A 27,969-nucleotide genomic window follows, 5' to 3' on the forward strand; every position below is an offset into this window, starting at 1 on the left:
GGCCCATCGATCCAGCCTGGCCAGGTCCCTCTGCGGAGCCTTCCTACCCTCGAGCAGATCAACACTCCCGCCCAACTTGGTGTCATCTGCAAACTTACTGAGGGTGCACTCGATCCCCTCATCCAGATCATTGATAAAGATATTGAAATGAAAGCTTCCCACCAAGTACTGCAATTCTTGAAACCATCTGGTGGGATTATAACCATTCAAATGAAGCTATTCTGAAGCGACAAACCTTAGGTGGAAGCCCAAAAGCTGTAAGGACTTAGAGACCGTTGTTGCAGGCTCTCCTTTAAGCTAAAAAGCAAGGTACATACAGCACAGCTAAGGCAAGCGCAGTTGAGCAAACTGAGTGGGAGGAATATGCTTTGCCCTCTTTTCCATCACATGTATAGCACCTGGGAGGACAGGGGTCATAAGCACACCTGCCTGAATATCACTAAAGTAAGACCACTGGAACTGTGCTGGTGCAGGAGTGACTGAATGAACATATGTGCAGTCACTCAAAAGGGGAATTCGAGCACAGAATTGCAGTCATGAGCATTTTCTTACTGTATTTATATATTCTCTAAACTGTGGCTGGGTAAATCTGTTAATTTCTTGTGATTTGTCATGCAGTGCAAGAGACAATCTGCTGGACTGGAGACCTAGAAATGGACTTACTTATGCTCACCACATTGGAACACAGTGTGGTGCTATCTTGTCCCACACACTGACAGGGGTGACACCGAGTAAGGGAAACGTGCATAAATAAATGCTTGATTTCATCCTCATCCTCTGCTTGTTCCCAGTGTCATCACTGAAGCTGCTTTTCAGTGCAGCTAAAGACATGTGGCTGCCTGAATACAGCTGTGCCCATTTAGATTGTCTGACTGGCAGCATCCAGCGGTATTTCCCAAAGCCAAATGTAATACTGGTTACCATGAAGGAGTTTGGTCCCTGAACCTGAGAAGTTCAGTAAGAACCAGTAAATAATCTGCGATGGGCCAGGACTATGCATACAGGACCTGCTGTTCATTACTGGTTTCCATCTTCCTAATAACACTAATATGCAAATAACGCTGAAGTATTTCTAATATTATCTCCTCTCCTATATCCCATCAGTCATTATCAAATGATTCCAAATCTAAAAATACCCTTTGTTATCTCATGTTAATCAGATCAGAAGATTGACAATAAACAAGCAATGCATATTTAGACAGTTAAAAACCAAGGTACTAAGAATTCAAACTAACCTTGAGAAGTTCACACCAACATTCTTCAGGATCACAGTGGCTGCATAGGTGCAGCCTTCCTTTAGTACTCCAAGTGTCACTCTGGGTGGAATGAGATGGAAGCCACTAAGATGCTGTCTTGTTGCAAGAGAAGATGTGTTGACCTTTCCTGCGACAGGATCTTCTATCTTTGCAAACAGAATTAAAATATTAGACAACAGATGAAGTTGGTGGCCATCAAGTTAGTTTCAGAGTTATTTAACCTACATTTGACCTCTGTCCACTCATCCTGAACAAAGACACCCTAATTTGAGTAAAAACTGAAGAGGCACTTAGAATATTGTCTGCAGATTTATACTGGTTTGTGTTTTCAGACATATTAAGCCATTGAGATGTATCAGGGGGAATGAGGGAAGCTCTGCTCTTTTGGAAATCAGAGCTTTCATGTGGGTGCCTGGTGCAGAACTATGCTTTTGGCATACGAGTTTGTCCGAGCAGTTGAGAGGAAAGGTACTTTTAGAATTGCCAGTAAACTTATATGTAAATTGCAACTGCTATTCAGTAAACAGATTCAAAATACCTTACTGTATTGCTCCAGAATTTATATTTCATGCAAGAGAGATGACTGAGAGGATATTAATATCAACAAAAATATGTTATTTTACCTTTTTATTTGGTATGGAGTTTGGTTGTCTCCCCTGGAGGGATGACGGTAATTTCACTTTCTCTTTTCTTGGCTGTCCTGCAGCATTCACCAGCAGACTCTGAACTTTATGTTGAAAGGGTGTCTCTTGTGATCTTGCAGCCTTGTTTATGTCTGGGAAGGAAAGATTTCCAAAAGCACGAAAAGTGAAGCATTATATTCAGCCTAATCCTGAAGTTCTTGTTCAGATAAGACTTTTATTTTCTATGAAAGCATTTGATTAGCACAAGGACAGAAGAATTGGTCTCATTTTTATTTAAGACGTCAAGAAAGGCATTAAGAAACCCCCTAATAGTAGCAAGTAATTAAAATCTAACTAGTAAATAAAGCTGTACTATAATTATTAGAACTAATTAGTTGGAAGCATCTTGGTGGAAACTCGCAATGAAGATATAAACGCCTGTGAAAGTGATTTAAAAACAGAAGAGGAGGTACAAAACCCCAAGCACTAAAATCAAAATCGAGGACATTACTATTCCAAAGGCATGCCTGCACTGCACAATGATCTTAGAGGTCTTTTCCAACCTCAATGATTCTATGATTCTATGATTCTATGATTCTATGATCAGTTGCGCAGAAACACTCAGGCTGGTCAAGTCAAATCTGTATGTCCGTATAACAACAAATTCCAGTCCAGGCCCCAAAGCAGTACAGCTCTGCCAGCATAACCAGTTAGGAAGTCCTGTCTCTGAGCAGGATTTATTGTCTTGAATGCAACAATTCATTCATATGCCTGACATGTATGCTTCTGATTCTGGGCTTAAGATGGTCTTAGCTACCTTGTCATGTTTGAAATGTGCTCCACTGTATGATGTAGACAGATGGAGCATAGGGATGGCCAGAGCAACTTAGCTCTAAATACAGCTTCTTTTGCTTGACAGCCTAAGATACATTTAGCTTATTGTAAAGTCTGATAACTTCTGAAGGGAAAACACAAGACAATTATGGTGGCTGTCTTCTCACCAGGGGTCAATCTCTAGATCAGCATTTTGTACTGAAGAGAATTGTTTTTTCTCAGTTTGGACTGCAGGCACTGTGTAGTTGGAATGCTAGGTCTGGTCAGTTAGTCATCGTGAGGAGGCAGAAATGTTATTTGAGAATAGCATCTTCTCTAGATTCCCCTGCTTATTTCCAGACAACAGAAATGCAGGTGGTAGAGAGGGGCTTTCCACCTACACAGCAAATGACCCAGAGCTTATAAAAAAAAGTTAAGCATGTACGTTATGGAAAAAACTCTAGCATTTCTTGTTTTGCCTAAAGGTAAGCAAAATTTATGCTTTGGCATTAGAACTGTGGTGAATGGAGTTCAATCCAGTTGGCGGCCAGTCACGAGCGGTGTTCCCCAGGGCTCAGTACTGGGGCCAGTTCTGTTTAATATCTTGATCAATGATCTGGATGAGGGGATCGAGTGCACCCTCAGTAAGTTTGCAGACGACACCAAGTTGGGCGGGAGTGTTGATCTGCTCGAGGGTAGGAAGGCTCCGCAGAGGGACCTGGACAGGCTGGATCGATGGGCCCAGGCCAACTGTATGAGATTCAACGAGGCCAAGTGCCAGGTCCTGCACTTCGGCCACACCAACCCCATGCAGCGCTACAGGCTTGGGGAAGAGTGGCTGGAAAGCTGCCTGGCAGAAAAGGACCTGGGGGTGTTGGTCGACAGCCGGCTGAACATGAGCCGGCAGTGTGCCCAGGCGGCCAAGAAGGCCAATGGCATCCTGGCCTGTATCAGAAATAGTGTGGCCAGCAGGAGTAGGGAAGTGATCGTGCCCCTGTACTCGGCGCTGGTGAGGCTGCACCTCGAATACTGTGTTCAGTTTTGGGCCCCTCACTACAAGAAGGACGTCGAGGTGCTGGAGCGTGTCCAGAGAAGGGCAACGAGGCTGGGGAAGGGTCTGGAGAACAAGTCTTATGAGGAGCGGCTGAGGGAACTGGGGTTGTTTAGCCTGGAGAAGAGGAGGCTGAGGGGAGACCTTATCGCTCTCTACAACTCCCTGAAAGGAGGTTGTAGCGAGGTGGGTGTCGGTCTCTTCTCCCAAGTAACTAGCGATAGGACGAGAAGAAATGGCCTCAAGTTGCGCCAGGGGAGGTTTAGATTGGACGTGAGGAAAAATTTCTTTACTGAAAGAGTGGTTAAACATTGGAACAGGCTGCCCAGGGAAGTGGTTGAGTCACCATCCCTGGAGGTATTTAAAAGACGTGTAGATGAGGTGCTTAGGGACATGGTTTAGTGGGCATGGTGGTGTTGGGTTGACAGTTGGACTTAATGATCTTAGAGGTCTTTTCCAACCTTAATGATTCTATGATTCTAAGTTAGTGTAGTTTTGGCATCTCTCTCTCTATCCCCCCAAGTTGCTGTTCCTTTTATCACCTACCATGTGGCCCTGGAAGTACAGATTAGTACATCTGCCCTGAGGTCTATGGATTATGCATAAATAACAGAGGAAATTTAGCAATTTTGAAGGCAACAGCTCTTGCAGAGCGCCACTACTAGGAAAGGATACCAGTATGTGTGGAAGGGAAAGGAAGGGGAGAAGGGAAGCTGTAACTATGGGATGCAAGAATAGATTTTGCAAGTATGGACTGCCAAAGCTCAGCTGGTGTGGCGTTATGTGGGATCCAAAGGTTGCGGCTAATTAAAGCAGACTGGTGGCTCTCCAGTGGTGATCATCCAAGGCTGTCACCACAAGCAGATGCATAAACAGAGTGAACGACAGTAGACGTAGCAAGGAAAGCAAAACTGAATGGGGATGTTTAAACGGCAAAGACCATTTAACCACAGCACGCTCTGTTCTAGAGTCTTCAGTTACAGGCCTTAATGAGCAGGAAAAATTGGCTTGTGCAATTTTTTTTTAGTAGAGAAATTACTTCTTGGCTTTGTCTGCATTTCTACCATCCCCATCATCCCCATGTTGTTATAGCAGTCTCCTAGGGTGAAGGAGGGAATCTCTCCCATTAGTTTTATACTTCTCTCCATTTCTGCCAGTCTTGCATTCAGATGTATTCAGAATGCTGAACAGAGATAGGTGGATTTAAATTTCTGTTGCAAATATTTTGTCAAAAGTTATAAGAAGATAGATATTGACCTGCTCCAAACTACATTCTGGAAGGCAGCTTTACCTGTTGTGCTGCTGGAACCTTCATTTTGTTTGGAATGAGCCTGCAGCAGAAGGCCAGGTGAAGGTGAGGAATCACTCATGGTATTGAGACATTCAGATGCTAAAGGGAAAATAATGGAATACTGTGACAAGTGTTTTTCATGATCACCATCATTTTCAAAAACACATGAAAAAAAATCACAAAGTCTTTGGCACTTTAATTTAGACAACTTTTGAAAGCTGTCTACATAACCATGAGAGCCTAGGTAATTCTGCACATGACATTTTGCTCCACTGGGCAACAGGGATCAAAAATGCGTATCTTGTGATTAGTCATTTCTTGTTCTCTGGCTAACTGAGCAATAAGCCATAAAGGGCTAACAGACAATCCAACACAGGTCTTCTGGTAATTGCAATATGGTGATTGCAAAATGAGGAAATATGGGAATTAGTGGGGGTCTGATAAGGCCCCAGGGAGGACTGCTTTCCTGATATGATCCTTTGCTGTGTAAGACTTTTAATCTCGCTATGTGACTTCAGTAACTTGTCAGGGCTACTTTTCAAACAGAACTGAAGTATTCCTTTCAATGCTGTAAAGCTGAAACCTAAGATGATGGTTCACTATTTCACTGCTTCCTGTTATCCAGTCACTGCTTTCCTCCTATACCCTCCAAACTATCCTTAGCCTGCATGTTTCCTATTCCATATCGCTTTTGCCCCAGTCCCCAAGCCCCTTTTAGCATTGAGTTTCAGAATTCCATCTCCCTTTTTTTTTTCCTACAGTCATATTAGTCTTTTTCTAAACTTGGCCTCCTTGGTTCTTGCTTATCCACCCCTAACTATTGTTTATTCCATTTAAGTTTTTCTTGAGCGTTTTGCAGCCATCCACCCCTCCTTCATAGCACAATTCTTCAGCTTTGCATCCAAAGCCTATGGTGCTTCCACATTCAGTGATGTCTGCAAAGGCTCCTTTAACACACTAAATATAGAAGTCTCATAGACCACATTTATATTAGTGGATTAAACAGGAACATTCCCAGATACTGGAACATGATAATCTATACTGTTAAACTAGTAGAACACTGGCAAGATATTGACTGTGCCACCTATCAGTCTCCCCAAACCCACTCTCAGGTACACAAGTTTTGGCCAGGGAAAAGGCCATTTTGTTTTGGGAGGCTGAATTTACACAGCCTACTCCATACTGGTGGATCTCAATGTCAGGGAATGCTGCTGGGTATGTTTCATGTATCAGAATAGATATAGCCATTGTGGTCCAAGCAGTTCACATGTCAAAATGACTGGGCATACATGGGGTCAGATAATGTAATCTTAAATTTAACTACAATATGAAATGAGACAACTGGATAAAACAATAAAGAAGATACTAAAATATTACCAGACAGAAAAGCTCAAATTACCTCTACTGGGTTTTTTGATCACCTCTAGAGGGAAATTCCCACTTTTTTTTTTTTTAACTGGAGGAAGTTCCATAGACAGTGCTTCCACATCAGGAAACTAAAGAAAAGTAAGAAAGAGGGCTTAGGTCTCCCAACTAAACACTTAGAAAAAAAACAGCAGACACCCCACCCCCCCAAAAAAAAAGGAAAAAAAAAGAAAAGGGGTGCAAAGGAAACAAATAAGCAGAACCAAAGTGGTAACTATAAAAAATATACATAAGTATACCTCAGATTCGAAAGTACATTTTTGAGTATGCTTTATGCACTTACAGCATTTATTAGGTGAGATTACAACAGGAAAGTTCCCAAGGCCACCCTTAACCCTGGAGGGTTAGTCTTACTAATTCCCTCTCTAGTTAGCAGAGAGAGATTTTTGAGGGTAAGTGAAAAGACCCCGAGGTTCAGCTTCTGCTCTGAATCAGACGCTCTCCAGAGTTTATGTAAGGAATCTACAGAGTTTGTACTCAAAAAACATATACCACCTCCAAGATACGTTTCCTTTGACAAGGGCATATAATTCCCAGTGTTAATTCTGCCACAACTATCCTCTGTAATGGTTTCTTGAGATAAATTGAGGCTGAGATGTAAACCCATAACTGTCTTTGTGGGAGTATGACAGAAACTACCTGGCCTAACACAAACTCATCCCGTTTTCAGCTACATCACCTTTTTCAGGAAAAACTCCTTGCTGAATTCTGATTCAAAATACGGAGGAATTATCTTGTTTCTTATTGCCATTAAGGACTTCTTTTCTTCATCAAGTTCTTTCCTAAGAAATTTTTAACGTTGTTGGTAAGGAAAAGAAAGAAAAAAGCATTATAACTGAGTTAACCCAGTTTTTCTGTCTGAAACATCGAGGAATGGAAGGGATAAAGGCAAGTGGCATTTTTTTTTTCTGGTTAGTCGCATTGAGCAGTATTCTTGTAATTGGCAATTTTCTCAGTGATAGATCAAGAATGGGCTGGTCTGGCATGCAGAGAAAATGTCCTCCTCAGATACTGATTTATGGAGGAGCTGATCAAAATGCATATTGGCTGTGGGCTGGCTGCTATGAAGAGCTCCTCCCTCAAAACATGCTCCAGTTCTCTAAATCTTGTGGAACATATCTGAGACTGCCAACAGTGTCTTTCCAACCTTCCAACAAACATTTAAATCTGAGAATTGGTATTTCAGATGCATTGCTAAAATGTATAATACAAAATTAATCTAATTTCCTTATTTTATCACAGAAAAACTTGATGGCTCTGTGGATACAGAAAAAGCTGTTCAAACTTCTGAAGGTAAGATTCACCAGAGTAAGGACTGGTTATGTTTTCAGCTTGATGTAGTCCAGTTTTACACTACTATAGTTTCACTGGCTTGCAGGGTCTAATATCAGCTATGAAATTATCACTCTTAATCATATTGAGAGTTTTGACACTGGCTTTAGAGCCAGAATTGCACATGATGTTCTTGGGTGCTGGTTACTCAGACATATATATTTAAAGTCATTCTTTAAATAGTATGTAAAACAGTTGTAATATTAAAATATAAATCTGAAATTATAGAAGTTTTTTTTTATCTCATGTAAGTCAGAAAGTAATTAAGAAGTAGTATGGAAGAGTACTTAGTTTTCAATTGCTATTTAACCTTTCACAAAACTGAGAAAGAAAAAGCAAGTTTCTCATCATAATATTAGTTCATCACCATTTCAAGTTACTCTGTTTAATCTAAGAAATAGTGAATGACCTAAATAGCTGTCAGTATAATTATTTTAATTGAATGTACATTACTGATAACTTTCTCTATGTTAATCCTAGTTCATATATCAGGTTTTCTATTTCTACATAAATTAAATGCATATTTTTAATTCTTTAAATTTAAACAGTCATGCTTGGATTACACTGAGGAATTTGACATTCTATCAGCTCCACAAAGCCCTTTCCTCTAGAACTGAAAATGATAATGGTTTTAATGCACAATGCTTAAATGAGAAGTTTTTGTGTGGTACTAGAGAATTATACAATGCAGCAATATAATTATCTATCTCCAGAGAATAAAAGTCTGTAAATTTACTTTCCAAAAAATCATATTTTTCTCTCAATTAATAGTGGCTTTGAGATTACTTGTATTTTTTTTTTCAAACGCTTTTGTGAATTACTGTATCTGCAGACTGAAATCCAGTGACTTTTGATTTACACCTGAGCAGAAATTCTCCTGAAAATTCATCTATCTGATTGTGAAATGTACATTTTTAGCCATATACGCTGTTTCAAAACATCTATATAGATTTTTTTCTTGAACTCATCAAACAGCTTCACCATTCATCAGTGGGAGATAAAGGGCAATTTTTTATAAACTTGAGAGCAAGTGAAGTAAAGGGGATTAGAATTAAAGTTGAGGGGCAGCCTTAAATACAACTTTTAGTGTTACAAAGTTTTTTATGTTTATACACATACACACTTCCTCCTGTAAAAGCACTTCTAACCTGAAGATTATAGCACCTGCCTCAGAACTCCCATGAGAAATACTTTACAAACAGAAAATTGAGATACAGGTAATTCCAAAGGAGAATATTCAAATGTGGCAAAATGCACCTTGCTTTAGTAAGGCATTGATTTTTACGATGACCTTAATCTTAAGGTTCTTCTTAAAGATAATGAGTTTACTTACTGTCTACATGTTTTACCTCCTAAAGTGTCCTTGGAAATGCAGCTGCATTTCCAAGGTGTAAACCACGAGTGTATGTATCCCGCACTTTATAGTGCACTCCACAATGAAGTGGGGAGGGAGAGAAGCCTCAACAATCAGGTGAGGAAGGAGCGGACATGGCAGGCAAGCAAAGGGCCTGGGGTGATGTGAACATAAGGGACATCACAATCAACAAAACAGGGATGAAGTGGGGGCACACCAAGCATATGCATGTAAATAAGGAAATGCCTACGGCATGGTATTATGGGGAATCAGCACGGCTGGGTGCCTCTCTGAAATGTCTGTATGCTACTGCATGCAGCACAGGTAACAAACAGGAGGAATTAGAAGTCTGCATGCACTCACAAGGCTTTGACCTCATTGAGATCAGAGAGAAGTGGTAGGATAGCTCACATGACTGGAGCGCTGTGACGGATGGATACAGGCTCTTTAGGAAGGGCAGGCCAGGAAGGCAAAGAGCGGAAGTTGCCCTGTATGTAAGAAAGCAGCTGGAAAGCATGGAGCTCTGCCTGGGGATTGGTGCCGAGCCAACTGAGAGCTTATAGGTTAGGATTAGTGGGCAGACCAATATGGATGACATTGCGGGTGTCTGCTATAGACCAGCTGATCAGGAAGAAGAGGTAGATGTGGCCTTCTTCAGACAACTGGAAGAAGCCTCACATTCATAATTCCTGGTCCTCATGGGGGACTTAAGCCACCCTGCCCACCACTGGAAAGCAGCTCTGCAGAGAAGGACCTACGAGTCCTGGTGGACACCAAATTGAACATGAACCAACAGTGCGCTCTTGCGGCAAAGATGACCAGCGGAATCCTGGGCTGGATGAGGAGGAGTGTTGTCAGCAGGTCCAAGGAGGCAGGGAGGTGAACCTTCCCCTCTACTCAGCACTAGTGAAACCACATGTGGAATACTGTGTCTGGTTCTGGGTTCCCTGATACATCGAAAGACATGGGCTTAAAGAAGCAAGTCCAGAAAAGGGACACAAAGATGATTAAGGGCTTTGAGGATCTTTCATATGAGGAGAGGCTGAGAGCTGGGACTGTTTTGCCTTGAGAAGCTTTGAAGCACCACCATGTGATAGACACGTGTCTGGGGTTCTGTTTGAAAAATTAGCTGGGATTTGTGGAATACCCGAATCTTAACCTAAAGCAGCAGCATTTTAAAATATTAATATAAATTATTTTCCAAGCTGGTGGCAGAACCAGAAAACAGAACACAGGACTTCCGACTTCAGCCTTGTTTTGAATAGCATAAGTCAACAGTAACACTGCTAGATTTTGGAAAAAAATGAGAGAGACTCAAACCATCCATTCAGCATTTCTGTTGCAGAAAACACCCCATTATTTGCTAGCAAACCACTGAACCATTACCCAAGACCTGGTGAAATCAGGAACAGCCTTTCCAAAAACAGACTTAAGTTGGCTCTTAAAATAATTAACTTCCTGTCCTACTAATACTATTACCTGTACTCTTCTAGTCTGCTCTGCCACTTGGACACTGGTGTTACTCCTTCTGGGCTAAATGATCAGGGAAGAAAAAGAAAATGAGAAAACTAGCATGATGTTTTATAAGCACAAAAATATTTAGAAGATAATCTGGAAAGAGAATGCTTTTTATGAGAGTATTTTATAGTAACATCTCAGGTCACTCCTGACTTGGACTTGTATGGTTTGCAGCAAAATTGTTTGCTCGTATCTGCATTTTTATTATATTACTCAATCAAGAAACCCACAAAATCCTTTTCAAACAAACTTTAAAGTATCTTTGAGATAAGGAAAGAAGAGGCACAGAGGGACAAAACAATCATAGGAAAAGCTAGTAAAACATTGTGATACAGATCTAGAGATCTAGGTCCCGGTCCTTAATGACAGTAAAGTATATTGCCTTGCCTGTGTGCTTGGTTCCATCCTTTGCGTTATTTGCATTTGTATCAGTTCTCACTGGTCTGTCCTACCTGAATCTCTGCCGTTGCTCCTCTCTTTGGGTGGTGATTGTCTTCTCTGTGTGACACTGGTGATGAGAAGCCACGGCCTGTTCATATAGCTCAGTTATGTGAGCTGCAAGATAAAGAGTATTATTGAATGTGCACGTTCTGCTAAGCACTGCTAAGTGTTATGAATAAAAAACATAAAAGGATATATTTTTAATGCATCTTTCTGTCACTCGATGAAAACCTAACAGTTTCTTTATTACTGGGAGGGAAGAGGCAGAAAGAACTTCATTCCAAAATCAAGTTCAGAACATTAACAGACAGGAAATTAATTCAATTCAATGTAGAAAGAACCAGAAGCAGATTAAGTTTGTACCCCTACCCTGTATTTCCTGAAATATCTTTATGTTCTTTCAAGATACAAATCAAATGCCTGTGAACAGGAAAAGTTGCTGACATTCAGCCACTTTCTGACTGGGGAGCAACACTGCAGGTCTCTATCTCCAGCTGAAGAAAATAATGTGGGCTTTCAGGGACCTTTACTACTTTCAGCTTACTTAAGTTGTGCTTAACTGTGGCTCTGAAGCAGCCATAATCAACATTCTCATGGAAGGAACTACTAGTTCAATATGTATAATGGAGAAAAGCCAATCTTTCCATATTTAAGACTCTGACCAGCTTTGGGGCTTTACTAAAGAGTTTCCCTGTCCTCTGAGATCTTCTATAAAAATGTGTTGCTTACTTCATGCCTCACACCTAAACTATGAGTCCAAAGAAATTTCCTTGTTGAAAACAATATCCATGGGAAAATTTAGGAGATCTGAGTATATAAGAGATATGATCCTATTTGATTATGACAACATCTCTTAGTGTTTTGGGAATTATGTAATTGCAAACTTCAAAATTAGGTTTTTGTTTTGTTTTGTTGTGGGTTTGTCAGCTTTTTCACCATAAAACATCCTTTTATTTTCCTTCTTTTTCTATTTTTGCCTATCTTAAAGAGCTGCTTTTTCACACTATCTTCTTCATTAATAATGGTATGTTACAAGTACACCTCCATTTTAATTATGTTTTTAAATCAGGAAACTGTGTAGCATGCATTTGTTCCAGCAGTTTCCATTTACTTTGCGCAGTATGCTTTTTTTTAACAAGCAGAAATACTCTTGACAAGGCAGGAAGGGCAGAAAAATAACACTTTAAAGGCTAGCATCACTATGGATTGAATACTATGGATTTTTTCTATGGAAAAGTCTTATGGATTTTAAAAGAAATAAACATTTTAATTTTTATTTGTGCCTATTGAAAACATTACTAAATGTTAACAAGTATCTTATGAAAACTTCAACAGAAATACACAAGGGAAGACTAATACCCAATAAAAAAAAATGTTCCATCTTTCCCTCAGGCAAGGTTAATGCAACCAAAACACATGATCGTTTGAGATCAGATTTTCAAGTGTAATAAATGATCAGGACTTACCCAGTTGCTTTGAAAAACTTGTCTGAAAAGTTGATAATTTTATAAAAGTAACCAAGCACTGTCAGAGTTCTTATGCTTAAGAAAACTCAATACATGTGGAAATGTGAGTCAAAATGCCAAATACACATGCCTAAACACAGGAACTGTTTTTTAGAGGTACTGAATCATTGATGCTAACAAGTTCTAATCACCTGTGAAAATCACACAGAAGCACGTACCTAGCACATAGATGAATTCACCTTTATGTTCCTTCTTTAAAAATAATACTACAGTACTTAAAAACTTACTATGATATTTTACAATTTTAAAAGATATATATTCAATTTTTATTACCTTTATCACTGAGATTTTCAGTTGACTTCTCCCAGTTAGGGAAGGACTGCAATGAAGAAGGAGTAACTGTGACCATGTGAGAAACAGACCTCACAACAACAGCAATCCTGTTCAAAGGATTTCTACACTAAACAAGTGTTATCTTGTTACCTGAGAATGCAACTACAAGAATGGAAGTATTTCAGTGTGTTAGAAAACATAAGCTGGTGAAAAAGGACTTGAAGTACAATTTCCCTGGTCTAAACAGGTGTTTCCTTCTTGATGACCTACTTCACAGATGGCTTCGTATTTTATATGGTTGCTGTTTATTAAATCAACTAAGCCAGTTCATATTCAAACTCAAATCCTTCTGCAAAGGGTTTGAACCAGATCTAAAACTCATGGTCACAACAAGAAGTCAAACAGGAAATATGTTCAGGAATTTGTAGGCTTCATTACTGGGGAGCTCTCTTGTGGTTGGTTTACAGTAAAGTGTTTGAGGGGTAAGAGACTCTAAACTAAGCTGTTTCCTTTATTCTTACGCTGTCCCTGAAGCAGTTAACTGGAAACCAGAGTTCCTGTGATCAGGCAGTCCAGGTTCTAACAGAGCTGGGAAACAGTGGAGACTTGGGAGGAGTGTGACACCAATTCCTGGGTCGCAGCAGGTCCACATTGAGGCTCTACTGCTCAGAAAAATAGTTGTCCAATGTGAAATCTGTACTTAGAAATGGGCTTATGGTAGCTGGTACAACCAACAATAGTCACTAGACAAGTCCATTGGAACTGAATAGCATGTGAGACTCAGCACCTGGATCTCATCAAAACAAATAAATGTCTCCCTAGAGGATAGAGGCAGATGGAGTTACTGATAGATCACTTCTCTGTGTTCCTCTTTCCAGAAAGGTTGTGAGTTCCTTCCTGGTTTTTTGCTAGATATTTCTTTACTCTCTTTTAAAAACTTGTATGTCATTTGAAAGTACTAAGCAAGAATATATACAGAAGCTTGTAATATAAAAAAATAGGCTTTAGTTGCAGCAAATGAAAATGCTAACTTGGCTAAAAGTTTCAGAGACAAATTCTAGAATTACATGGGGGTTTTTTAAGCTTGTAAGGAAAAATAATAGATCTATCCAGAAAGCTAGGAAAAGGAAATTAACAGCATTTAAAGCTGGAAAGATCTCATGCCTAATGTTTTTGCATGTTGAGACAAAGTTTAAAAGGTAGACTCTAACACTAAGATGATGTTTGTTTGCTAGAATACACTCAATTTGAAAGGTGGATAGATCATCTGGTAGTGAATATTCAAACTAACATGGCTAGATCTTATTTTTCAAATGTCAGATTTTTTAATTCAGTATGTTTGAATTCACTATATGCTTGTTATTTGATTAAATGGAAATAAAAGTATTTCTTAAATGAGACTAAAAAAAGAAAATAGTGTTTAATAACTACTAAAAATCTAGCATATGAATCCACATCATGCAAGGTACCAAATGAAGGGAAGCTGTAGGAAACAAATAATTTAAATAACTGAAATAGAGCAAACTGATCACTCTTTACATAAGATATAAACAGTGTTTCTCTCATTCATCCTAATACATCCCACCCACTTTTGCTGCTTGAACATTTCCAATGTTTTTTACCACTCATCTCCCACTAACCTCACTGTTTCCTGACTGCTACCCCAAGTCCCTCTTTCCCTATTTTCCCACCTTTCCCATTCCCTATTCCCCTCCCTTTTCTTTTCACACTCTAATTAGCTGTGCAAATTAGGAGAGCACATTTTCCAAAAATATAAATGCTACTCAGCAGTAATAACAATATGCCTCCAGATTTTTTTTGGATTATCCCAAAAGCAGGGTTTAAACTCTCACTATGGAGGTGGCTGTGGTTGAAACACAAGTCTCCCAGCTGCAATGACAACAGACTGGAAACGTTCTCATCCTAATGTTGGGGGATAGACACATTTCAGTATTTTTGGCCTGTGTGTTTGGGAATGTATTATTCCGTAGAGCCAAACTCTTGAACTGTTTTGAGCATTGCTTCCCCAAAATGGCAGTAGTGCCATTCAGTAGCCCAGCTGAATGCTGAGTGTGGCTCTGCTTTACCATTAAACTACAGCAGAGCTGGCACTGTGCTATCCTAACATTTGCTATTTTATTAACGGATAATGCTGTGTTTTAAGGCTGACACTTCCAATGCAATACAATGGTTTTGTTGGAAAAAGTAGTTAAAACCTGTATTTTTCTCACTGTAACCAGTTCAAGCAGACGTGCAGCATTCTCCTTTTCCTCTTCTGTTCTTGGTTCTTTTACATTCATCTGTTCCAGCTCATTTTCCTGCTTTAAAATGTTGTCTATATATTCCTGGTGGAACAATGAAAAAGAACAAGAAAGATGCAGATGTTTTCTGTGCAGAGGTGGACTTAAAGGGCACATATATAGAGAAAAGTGTTTGTAGAAGTAACGGAAGTATATGCTTCTTCTCAATGTCACAAAGACCCCTCTGTGAATTTGTGTGAACGGGTTACATAGATATCTAAAGGTTTGCACGGAGAAACAGTTTTTAAAAAAAAAAACAACAGGTCAAAGAAAGGAGTACTTGCTGAGAAGGTAGCAGGTGAAAGCTTACCAAGGACTAATCAACTCTGAAGACTAGCAAGACTATTGAATCTGCAAGAACTAATATATTAAGGACATCAAGAATCTGCTGAATCTCTACCAGGCCACTAGCACACATTAGCATCCACAATGAACTGTGTGACGGACCACACCAACAGCTATCCAGATGCCCCTGGTGTGTCAGCGTGAGCCCCTGCTTCTGAGTAGGCAGGTAGGTTTGGCCTCCGAACTGTTGCACCAGCCAGGCAAGTACGAGTGACCATGCAAGTGTGTGAGTAAACTATGTGAGTGAATAAAGGAATGTGATGAGTAAATAGCTGCTATTAATAATAATCAATTATATTATTAAGATCAGCTTAATGAATAAAAGGTGTTCTAGCAAACATTGTGATCTGTATCTCCCTCCTGTTTGATGTCCTATTAGGGAAAAGGAAATTTACAATATCATAATTGAAAAATTAAGTTCAGAAAAAAATCTGAAGCTCTGTTTTTAGACAGATGTTTACTTTGCCAGAATCACACTAAGTGCTACAGAAAAGAACACTTTTCTTTTCCCACACTTCTTTATGCTTTAGAAGATCAGTTAGATAGAAAAAAGGGTCCTTACAGAAGGTTGTCCTAACACACCACTCTGCTAGAAAGCTACATGCAGTGCCGAGCTATATGAATAGACAAGGTTTGCAGAAGGAATCTGTTTCCAGTTCCAGTTCTTTTTCATTCCTTTACACCTCTTAAATCTTAAAGGAGATGGAGAAACGAAGAATACCTTTTTCTTTAGATCTTGATTTAGTTCTGACAAAATGAATATTTGGCTAAAGATTTAAGACACCTCTTTCTGGAAAAATCCATTAATTAAATATTGATATATGAGCAATGAGGATATTTCCATTGCACATTAACGCAATTATTACAAATGTTTTCTCAGTGCCAATAGCTGCAATTCTTCCTTCCCAATGTAACAAACAGTGTTCTTTTTTCTCTAAAAGCCAACAACAGATCTGGTCAATGGAGAGACTTACCTTGGGATTTTGGTGTGGAACTTTTTTTTATAGTGTTGCCTTTGAAATATCAGTATGCAAATTAAAGAATAATTTTTATATATTTATAGACTGTAAAAGGGTAAAATTTAATTCTGATACACTGGCATGTCCCAAACATGCCAGGGCTGAACAGCTGTCAATGTTTTTCTGTTGCAAGCAGTTTTAGTTTTTAACTCTAAAATATCTTCTAAGAGCATCTTCACAATGTGAATTAAATAAATCAATGTTTTATACCAAAACTGAGAACTACAAAGCTGCTGACAAGGATCAACTGCAGAACTTTCAGATTGCATCTCAGACCACTTGCACATGAGGTGTAGCTTGCACCTTGTTATGAACCAGTCACTCATGAAGGATGGACACACGCTTTGTCAGCATAGCTATTTGCTAGACATGGATAGAGTGACAGAACTCAGACTTGAACCTGGAAATGTTCTGTACTGATTTATGAAAACAAATACATAACCACAACTAGAGTGTGTCTCAAGTTGTCACCAAGTTAACTGTAGAATTATGGTGGGTTAGAAATTCTTGTACAACTTTATAGATTTAAGTTTTTAAGGCTTTGTGAAGGAAAACAAACCCTAAGCAAAGTAAAAGCAAAGTAATAGATATCAATATTGACAGAAAGGAAACTATTTGTTAGTGTACTCTCTGTGATGTGTATGGGACTGGATCCCATGTATTTGCACAGAAAACTAGGTTCCACAAGAGATGAGTGAAAACAGTTGAGCTGCTTCAGAAATACACTTTTCTTAGAGTACCTGTCTACTTATGAAACACTGATTGTTCTTCAAAAGTAGCAGAATTTTTGTCTCAGGCATATACTGCAAATTCATGTCACCCAATTTGTCTGTTCTCTATTGCTCACTGGAAGAATGAATAAATGTGATTATACTACCTTAAGGGAAAGCTGCAGCTTTTCTCTTAGTTCATCACTGAGTGGCTCATACTGGAATAGCTGACGGATTTGCAGTTTATTAGGACATTTTCGCACAGGTACTGGCAAGCACGTCTGCTCGTTGGATCCAATGCAGAGACCCCTCCAAATACGTGTTCTGACTGAGGGACCTGTGATCTTCCTCTGAACATAGACAAGAACAAGCAAAAAGAGCAAGAGGCTACTTATATTACTGACTAAATGCAGATATCAGCAATGTGTGTCTCAGCTGAAAAGCACATGCTCTCCTTATAGCATCGTATATCTAGACAATAAAGTCAGTAGATTCTTGGACACAATTTATCTATTCTAAAACTTTTTCATGTGGCAAGATGAACTGCCCTTAAAATTGCTGTATCACCTTACTGAGAGTAGAAGCAGCCCAAGGTGACTACATTTTCCCTGACACAGCCTGCCCCTTGCTTTGCCTGCCTAATAAACCGGACTTAACAACGTCACATTGTTTAGAGCTCCCTTTGCCCCTCCGTTACAAACATCTATTGCTTAAGCAGCAAAAGACAGTTTTGAAACAATTATACCTCAAGAGGAGAAAATGTGTCCCGGGTCCTTGACTGAAGATTTGGAGGAACGATACTCTCTGGTTCTTTCTTCATTACCCAGGGGGAGGCTTCAGCCAAAGGGCGCAGGATAGTAATACTTAAAACACCTGGTTCAAAGACACATTTTGCTAAGAATCAGTTCAAATCCAAAAATTATGGACAAGTGTCTCAAAACTCCAGAAAAATATACTTACCTAAGTATAAAAAACCTTATTATCAAGTGGTAAAACTCCATGTGAAAATGCGATACTTGTGGCTACAGATAATATCGGATCACTGAGGTGATTATAGAGTAGTTGGACAAGTTCAGATTACTCAGACCATGTTTAACAGCAGACTGCCTATGCTACTTGCTTTGAGTCTTGGGTAACAGCTCAGTTGTATAGCGTGTGGAGTATCCCAAACAAGGAAGAGCAGACCATTGACCCATCTTTACTGAATACTAATCTCAGAAGTACACCATATTCAGAACATGCATAATTCTCCACTGTATTTTATACTTCACAATCTGATCACTGGATGGATTCCATTAGAGATTATTTATTACCTCTTTTTATTGTTCTGATTAATTTTAATGTTCTTCAAAGTATTTTTTCCAACCCAACCCAAAAATCTACTTAATCTATTATTATCTACCCCCATAGGTGGCCTTCAAAATGGATATGACCACTGAGGTACTTTGTCACAATGATACAAAATTATAGAGCCTTGGTGTCAAGGCAAATAGAGCCAGTATTGAGAAAGGCAGAGTATGAAGTCTGGAAAAGCAGATGTGCCACTATTACAAATGATTGCTGGTTGTGAGCAGGTTTTCTTGACTGGGATTTTCACTGGGTATGTATCTTCTCCATCTTCCTGATCTTTCCACCTTCCCTATCTTTTTGTCTCCCCCAGTGCCCTTTCTCTTTTCCTTTTCCTATGGCAAAATTATTTCATTCAGTTTATACAATGGGGAACTGGTCATTATTGTGAATAGAAGCAGCATTTAAAAATGTGCAAAACCTGATAAAAGTAGTAGGTGGGAAAACTGTTCCCCATGCTTATGATATAAATCTTTGAGAAGTATGTCTTAGTACTTTACGGCTTGAAGCAAACTATCCTTATCATCCCCCCATATCCAGGGGAACCATACGTTCCTGTCTTTTTAAAGATGCATTTATTTTCTTAGGATCTACCTGTTACACCACAGTGTATTTTATAGAAACACAGTATCCCCAACTAACTTTACAATCATAACCAATCATTTCAAGATGTAACTTCTTGTATTGCTATTACAAGGTTGGTGGTGCCATGTACTTCCGGCATCCCCTATTTCAGTCATATTTTTCCAGCTTCTTAATAACATATATTTATCCTTTCTAACAGCTAGCCTAAGGGTCAACATCAGAGTATCGTTGTCTTCATTGATAAATAGAGCTATACGATTAATGAAGACTGTGATACATTCAATGTTTTTCGATGGTAAATACACAGAGAATCTATGCATTTGGTAATCGCTTTCCTTCACGTGTCTGAGAGCGGATAAAGATATGCCAGTTGTTTGTTCACTTATCCCTTCACAGTGTCATTCAGTTAATTCTCTGCTTCCCAGAGTTTTCCACAAGCTGCTCCTTCCCCATGCTTCACTGCCAGAAGTGTGGGCGCCTCTCTACATGGGGAAAAACATTTTCAAATTTCCTGTCCAAATAAGAGTTTTGAAACTTCTGACTCCACCTTTGTAATTATTTCTGTTATTAGTTTGTCAGAAAAGAAATAAATTTTTCCTACCTGGATGTTCTTGTACAGGATCCTGCAAGACAGCAGCAGCAGGATCACTACAGGCTTCGGCAAGATATTTGTGTACATCCCTGCTCCGCAGGAGCTCAGTTCCAGAACCATCCGCGTAGATAATGAAGAACCTACACAGCCAGCCACACACATTGGATTGTATTGGGCATAGGAGGCAAGGTGTTGGCAGCAGGGGTCTGCAGGGCGGACTCTGTGAGGAGAGGCCAAGGGCTGCCCTGTGCTGGACACAGATGGTCCCAGCCAGCTCCAAAAGACCCACTGCAGGACACAGCTGAGCCCCTCAGCCAAGATGGTTGCACCTCAGGGAAAGTGTGTGTAAAAAAGGGCAAAATGCCATACAGGCAGTAACAAGTGAGGGAAAAAGTACAAGAAACAGCCCTGCAGACACCAAGGTCGGAGGAGGAGGGGGAACAGGTGCTCCTGGTGCCAGAGCAGAGATTCTCCTGCAGCCTTTGGGGAGGACCATGGTGGAGAAGATATCCACACTGCAGCCTGTGGAGGAGACCATGGTGGAGCAGGTATTCCCCTGCAGCCTGTGGACAGGACCACGCCAGTGCAGGCGGATATTTCCTGAGGAACTGCAGCCTGTGGAGAGCTCATGCTGCAGCAGGTTTAATCAAAAGGACTGCAGCCCATGGGAAGGACCCATGATAGAGTGGTGGAAAAGTGTGAGGAGGAAGGAGCAGCAGAGAGGAGCTGTTATGGACATATCGCAACCTCCCATTCCCTGCGCTGCTGGGGTGGGGAGGAAGTAGAGGGGTCAGGAACGAGGCAGGGATGTTGAGCCTGAGAAAAAGAGGGGATGGGGGAAGGTGTTTTAGTTTTCATCTTTGTTTCTCACCATCCAACTCTATTTTAATCGGCAATAAATTAAATTAATTTTCCCCAAGTTGAGTCTGTTTTGCCTGTGACGGTAATTGGTGAGTGATCTCCCTGTCTTTATCTTGACCCACGACCTTTTGCATCTTATTTTCCCGCCTTGTCCTGTTGAGGAGGGGGAGTGAGAGAGTGGCTGGGTGGGCATTTGGCAGCTGGCTGAGGTCAACCCACCACACTGATCAAATCCGATGGCTTTCAAATTGCATTCTTTTCCAGATGACAAAAATGAAAAAGTACTGCAATGACATGACAAGAAAATGGAACTCCAAGATGACGACATCAAATGTGCAAATACAGAGTACTGAACAAAGGAAGCGCAAGTCTACAAACCTTGTACAAATAGTGAAGAAAGAAAGTGTAAACCTATGAATCCAGTGCAGTTTACCTGGGGACATGCTCATCATAAGTGATAGGTTTGTTAACCTCTGGGAGTGCTGATGCTGAACTTCTGTCTTCCTTGTTATCAGAACCAATGCTAGGAACACACACAGATGTGCTGCCATCAGCCATGACCTATAATAGAAATTATATAAAATGACTTGAGTTACATGATACATTTAAAACAGTGACTTGCTGCTGAACTGTAATATGACCTAGGCCAGTGAAAGAGACAGAAAAAACATATTTCAGGTTGAGCAATCTGGAATTCACAGGAAAAAGAAATGAAGAAGAAAACTGCAGAAAGAGTGAAAAAAGCAAACCAAACATTTCTAGAAAGACATGCCATATCATAAATGCTAATATCACATGCTGATATTTAATAAATGCTCAAGGATTGTTGGTTGTGAAATGGGGCCCTCCATGCATACATTCCATCTTCAACATATATATCTGCAGGCATCAATAGGCAACTTCACACAAAAATACTCACCTGCTGGTCAAAGCCAGGTAACTGTATACTCAGACAGGTACTGATGTACCTCTGTGAGATATATATGTATCTATGTATATACACCTATACACACAGATACACACAAATATATACATATATATTTCTATACACTAATATGTTAGTTAATAATTACATAGTACATACATATATACTCATATATATGAGTATATATAAATATAAATATGTATATATATGTGTATATACATATAGGTGTGTGTATGTACACAGGTGTAGAGGTGAATGTCTGTATAAATATATACACATCTATATATACACATTTATATACATGTTGACATATGAAGAGATATAAATTATATATATATGCATTATATATATTTATCTGTCTACCTATATATACCTGGTGTATATATGTATGTATAAATATATACACACCTATATACATTGATATATGAAGAGATATAGATAGATATAGATACAGATTATATATTTATATCTATCTACCTATGTATACACCTATAGATATATATAGGTATATATGTATAGAGGGGTTCCTTTTTAGGCATTTATTCACTTTAAAAATATGGTCTCAGATAATCTTATGATAATACTGAGTGAATTTCTACAGTATTTTCTTCTTGTGATTATTAATTTACGTGCCATTAACATATGCACACAAGGTATAATAATGCGTCTAATTCTTAGTGTAGTCAGTTGAAGGACAGATGCCTTTGGAAGATACAGTTTAAACCAGAGTGATTCAAAGGGCAGTCCATGAACTGAATCCGACACACCCAGCCCATGCCCATTTTGCTGTAGTCTTAGGTGTGACTAGGACAGAGGAAGAACCAATCCTATTACACCTGTACCTGGTTGCCATCCCTACCAACCATTAATCTCACCTTTCTTACTACCTGCCTCCCCATAACCCCTGCGATCAGTGCTCCCACAATACCTTCAACTGCCCCACAGCCTCCTCAACCTCCTTCCTTTGTTCCCTAAGTATCAGCTGAGAAAAAACAGGATGTGCTGATGCTGATGCCAAGCAACTTCTGTGCTGCTTTGAATTACACTGACTTTGTAGGAACTTGACATCTTTGAAATTTCTACCCCTCTGTTGATTAGCCCAAAATTTGTTAGGGAGAGATTGACAGATAGCATAGATTTACATAAGCACTGTTTCTTCAGCCTAGGAAACCAGTTTAAAAACTGTATTATAATGCATATGTCCAGTGGAACCTCAGTGCTGTTTCACAGGAATCTGTGAAAATGGTAATGATTACAATTGCAACAATATAAAGTATACTCTCTAAGGATGTCACATTTAGAATCTTTAATTAGAACCTTTAATTAGAAAACAGTATGTAGGTCACAGACACTTAGATGATGTTTCCTGAACTCAAAATTAAGTACTAACCTAGCTCAAAAATATCTCTTAGGTGTGAAAGGATCACAGCACAATCAGTATGACTTTAAAGACTCAATCATTCCTTTTACAACAATATTTGCCTTACCAGGCAGATTAGAGTGTTTCTATGGACCTTCTGAAAAGCCAATATCCTCTCTCATTTTTAATGCTCATTTGCAGAGATGATTTTTTGCTATAAGACAAGTCACGCTAATTAAGGTAACTTTACAGGTGAGGTAAACTGTAGACCATGTGTTTTATTTCAATCTCTCTAAAAAGTGGGAAATAACAAAAAATGGAAACCCATCACATCCTCAAGAACATTTCAGAGACCTGATTCAGGAGCTGTTCCTTCTGCCTAGCTAGGCTACTTTAAGAATAAGTACTACAAGGCTACAAGCTGACTTTGAGAGATGTTTATAAGATAAAATTACTTAAAATGCAGAAATTTGTTTCCTTCCATGTATTTTACCTTGAAAAGATTTCCTTCAGGATCCATCATCTCACAAATAGTGCTGGACGTGTGTTTCATAATGTATCTCCCTGCTTGTTTCTCTTCTTTCTTGCTGATGAAATTGTAAACTTCATGGGTATAAACTGCTGAGCAATCTTCATCAATGAAAAGAGAGCCTGTCTTGATGGGTAAAACCTATTACAGTAAGAAGGGAAGAGGTTCAGCCCTGAAAGATGAAATCTTCAGTTTAGAGGTACCATGAAAATGAAGAACAGATGCAAATCAAGAGGAGAGCTCTCAGACCTTTACTACTGAATCATCCAGTTTTGAGGGACTAGAGGGAGAGAAAGAAGGAAGATGAGGTCCAGGAGCTAGGCTGATGTTAGCCTCTGCAATATTTTCTTTAGCTTCAGGAAATTTAGGCTTGTGATTTAAATATACTATACAGTTGTGAGGAAATACCACAGAATATCTCAAGTTGGAAGGGATCCATAAGGATCATCGAGTCCCACTCCCTGCTCTTCACAGGACTACCTAAAACTAAACCATATAACTAAGAGCATCGTCCAGACGCTCCTTGAACTCCCCTGGGCAGCCTGTTCCAGTGATGGACCACCCTCTCAGTGAAAAATCTTTTCCGAATGTCCAGCCTGAACTTCCCCTGACACAGCTTCATTCCATTTCCTTGTGTCCGATCACCGGTCACCAGAGAGAGGAGATCAGCGTGTCCCCCTCCACTGCCCACCTTGAGGAAGTTGTAGACTGCGATGAGGTCACCCCTCAGCCTTCTCCTCTCCAAGCTGAACAAACCAAGTGACCTCAGCTGCTCCTCGTAAGTCTTGCCCTCGAGACCTTTCACCATCTTCGTTGTCCTCCTCTGGACACACTCTAATAGTTTGATGTCCTTCTTATATTGAGGTGCCCAAAACTGCACATGGTACTTGAGGTGGGGCCGCACCAGTGCAGCGTAGAGTGGGACAATCACCTCCCCTCAACCAGCTAGCTATGCTGTGCTTGATGCACCCCAGGACATGGTTGGCCCTTTTTGCCACCAGGGCACACTGTTGACTCATATTCAACTTGCCATCCACCCAAATCCCCACATCTCTTTCTGCAGGGCTGCTCTCCAACCTCTTGTCCCCCAATTTGTACGTATAACCAGGATTACCCTGTCCCAGGTGGAGAATCTGGCACTTGCTCTTGTTAAATTTCATACAGTTGGTGATTGCCCAGCTCTCTAGTCTATTCATATCTCTCTGTAAGGCCTCTCTACCCTCAAGGGAGTCCACAGCTCCTCCTAGTTTAGTATCATCGTCAAACTTACTTAATGTACATTCAATTCCTGCGTCCAGATCATTTATAAAAACATTAAGAACACTGGCCCTAAAATTGACCCTGGGCAACCCCAATGGTGGCTGGCCACCAGCCTGCTGTAACGCCATTTACTATAACCCTTTGAGCCTGACCCATCAGCCAATTGCTCACCCAACATATTATGGACTTGTCTAGCTGTGTGCTGGACATTTTGTCCAGAAGGATACTGTGAGAGACAGTATTGAAAGCTTTGCTAAAACTAAAAAAACCCACATATACTGGCTTCCCTTCGTCAACTAGATGGGTGACATTGTCATAAAAGGAAATTAAGTTAGTTAAGCAGGACTTTCTCCTCATGAACCCGTGCTGACTATGACCAATGACTGTATTGTCTCTCAAGTATTTTTCAATAATTCCCAGAATAACCTTCTCCATAATTTTACCAGGCACTGAAATGAGACTGACATGCCTGTAATTACCAGGGTCTTCCTTCTTACCCTTTTTGAAAACTGGGACAACATTTTCCAGCTTCCAGTCGACTGGGACCTCTAATATCTAAATAATGGCAGAATATAAAAGAGATGGAATCATAGGATTTGTGAAGGCTATAGAGGAGTCAAGGTGAGAGATACTGATGGCAGGGAACTTGGAACACAAAGGTACATTTCACTGTCACAAACTAAAAATAATTCCCACCTGATATGTTCCCTGTGGCTTTGCTATAATAGATGTCCCATCTCCAAAGATGGTACAACAGGTACCGTCCTCACAATTTGTTATAACAGTAGCAAACTCAGGATTCTCTACTTGCATACATTTCACCTTCCTTGTGATGGCTTCCGAGAGTTCATCTAAGAATTAATACAGAACAACTAGACAGGAGCACATGAACAATGGAAAAGTCTTAGGATTCAATTTGCTTTTTCTCTCATAAGGCTGGACCTTTATCTCCTTAGTAAAAGACCCTCAGACTTCATAACATCCTTTATCACATAATTTTATGTTAGGTAAACAATACGCAACCTTCAAATTTTTGAACTGTGCACTGAATATAGGACAGTCCAACAGTAAAAAATGTCTGTAACCATCTGTAACTCAGGAGAGTAACTCTCTAATTTATCAAGTACGGTACTAACTGTAATGATCTGGATATTTGTAACATACAAGTTGGACCACTGAAATTTTTTATGCCTGTGATACAAGCTCTAAGATGTGAAGAAATTCCTTTTCAGCAGCAGGAGTCAGGGAAAACAAATCAAACTGGTATGTTAATCTGGCCATTGCCTTCCCATTGAATAGACAGACCAGTTCAAGGTCATTGTTTTGATTTTTAAAATCCCACAGGGAGGTGTTCCACAACCAGAACTTTCTACTACGTTTGAACACAACAGTCCTGACACCCACACAGTAAATATACACTTCATGTTAATTACAGAACTTATCCAGCAACTGAACTAAGCATACAGAATATACTGCCAGCCAGAAGAAGCACAGATGACCGTTAGCCCCACTTGTTTCAGGCGAATGTAGTTTCACTTCTACTAGGTGTGGCATTTTCCACAGCCACATTCAATCAAATTTTGAATACCTCCAAGGCTGGTGAGTCCATGGCCTCTCTGGGGAATATGAGGATGCCCTGGTCCTTATCCATCTATTCAGTTAAGACTCAAATGAGCTTGCTTGTTGTATCAGGGTACGTGGAGCGCGGGCAATGAACATATTAGAACTCAGGCACTGTGGTCTCATGGTGAAGGTGGGTCATGTAAGTATATACATGGACAGAAGGAAATTTTCTTGTTTGCTACAATGTAATTTTTGCACTGAATACTGATGAGAAAAAGACCAAGCAGACAAACTAAACCTAGACTGTGCTAGTGGATTTGTTATCCAGGCTATTGGTATGAGCCTTCTTTAGTGCATTTTGACAATTATCTGCTTCACAAGATACAGCAGAGATAAGTGCTCCCCTTTTGATTTTACCTGTTTCCTCACTATTGTCTGGTACAAAAAGTTCTTTACAGTTTTGATAAAAAGTCATGATCCTAGTACCATCAGCATGATCTACTACTCTGCTCCCATCCAGCTTCTCAACAATTATCACTTCATCATCTCGTACAGTCATAACCTGAAAGAATGAAGGAATACTCATTTATATTAGCTCTGTGATACTTGTAACAGCAACAACAGTAAAACAAGGCATTGCGTACTGAAACTCCGATGAAACTAGACTACTGCAACTTTTTCTACTTCAAAGACCAAGGACTCGCGTTTTCTTCAAAATCTAAAGCTTTTGTATTAGTAACAGTGCAATAACACAACCTGTAGGATATATGTTCAAAGAGCAAATCCTACAACTTATATGATGGCAGCCCTGTCTCTCAGCTTAGTACACAGTGCTGTAACAACACAAAAATAGTAATACCGTTCCATCAGCTGGGTCAGTTGCCTGATAGATTAAGAGTGGCTTCAGATCCATCCTCTTTGCTCCCTCAGTGCCCACTCGAATGCCTGATGGAGTTGTTGTTATCCAGGTTCCTGCCTGGCTCTCCTTAGGTTGCTCAGAATTAACCAGACCCTGCACAGTATTTTCAAATAACTCATCCTTGTTTGGGTGTGATATACTGTTTCTCTCACTGCCTTTTCCTGCAGAAACAAAAATTTCTGTATCAGACTTGGTATTCTTTAAGGCAAAATACAAAATCAATAAAGTGAAGAGTTTCTGTGAGTATTGTTTTTGATAGAACTGAAAGAAGAACTATTTATCAGGCTGGAGGAAAATTACAAGTGCTGTTACCCAAAGGTGTGCCCTTGAACTAATCTTATTTAATGTGTTCATTAGCATGACCAGCAGGTCGAGGGAGGTGATTCTGCCCCTCTACTCTGCTCTGGTGAGACCCCACCTGGAGTACTGCGTCCAGCTCTGGGGCCCTCAGCATAAGAAAGACACAGACCTGTTGGAGCAGGTCCAGAGGAGGGCCACGAAAATGATCAGGGGGATGGAACACCTCTCCTATGAAGAAAGGCTGAGAAAGTTGGGTTGTTCAGCCTAGAGAAGAGAAGGCTTCGGGGAGACCTTATTGCAGCCTATCAGTGCTTAAAGGGGGCTTACAAAAAAGATGGCGCCAAGCTTTTTAGCAGGGCCTGTTGTGACAGGACAAGGGGGAATGGCTTTAAACTAAAGGGGGGTAGATTTAGACTAGATATAAGGAAGAAATTTTTTACGCTGAGGGTGG

At 40.0% G+C, this 27,969-nt stretch overlaps 1 protein-coding gene across 1 annotated transcript in view; it reads right to left on the reverse strand.

The window, feature by feature from the left end:
* Positions 1 to 27,969, reverse strand: part of SPAG17 (sperm associated antigen 17) — a 117,762-nt gene that overhangs the window by 11,916 nt on the left and 77,877 nt on the right. The window contains 17 exon segments of the mRNA XM_019474093.1: positions 1,236 to 1,402; positions 1,880 to 2,031; positions 5,035 to 5,133; positions 6,434 to 6,530; positions 7,139 to 7,241; positions 10,625 to 10,678; positions 11,116 to 11,218; positions 12,904 to 12,949; positions 15,120 to 15,248; positions 17,445 to 17,627; positions 18,023 to 18,150; positions 19,811 to 19,941; positions 21,096 to 21,223; positions 23,441 to 23,617; positions 25,433 to 25,587; positions 26,717 to 26,861; positions 27,159 to 27,379. Coding sequence (XP_019329638.1) covers positions 1,236 to 1,402; positions 1,880 to 2,031; positions 5,035 to 5,133; positions 6,434 to 6,530; positions 7,139 to 7,241; positions 10,625 to 10,678; positions 11,116 to 11,218; positions 12,904 to 12,949; positions 15,120 to 15,248; positions 17,445 to 17,627; positions 18,023 to 18,150; positions 19,811 to 19,941; positions 21,096 to 21,223; positions 23,441 to 23,617; positions 25,433 to 25,587; positions 26,717 to 26,861; positions 27,159 to 27,379 — 2,218 coding nt within the window.

Source organism: Aptenodytes forsteri, unplaced genomic scaffold (assembly GCF_000699145.1).
Source record: "Aptenodytes forsteri isolate BGI_AS27 unplaced genomic scaffold, ASM69914v1 Scaffold216, whole genome shotgun sequence".
Taxonomy (NCBI): domain Eukaryota; kingdom Metazoa; phylum Chordata; class Aves; order Sphenisciformes; family Spheniscidae; genus Aptenodytes; species Aptenodytes forsteri.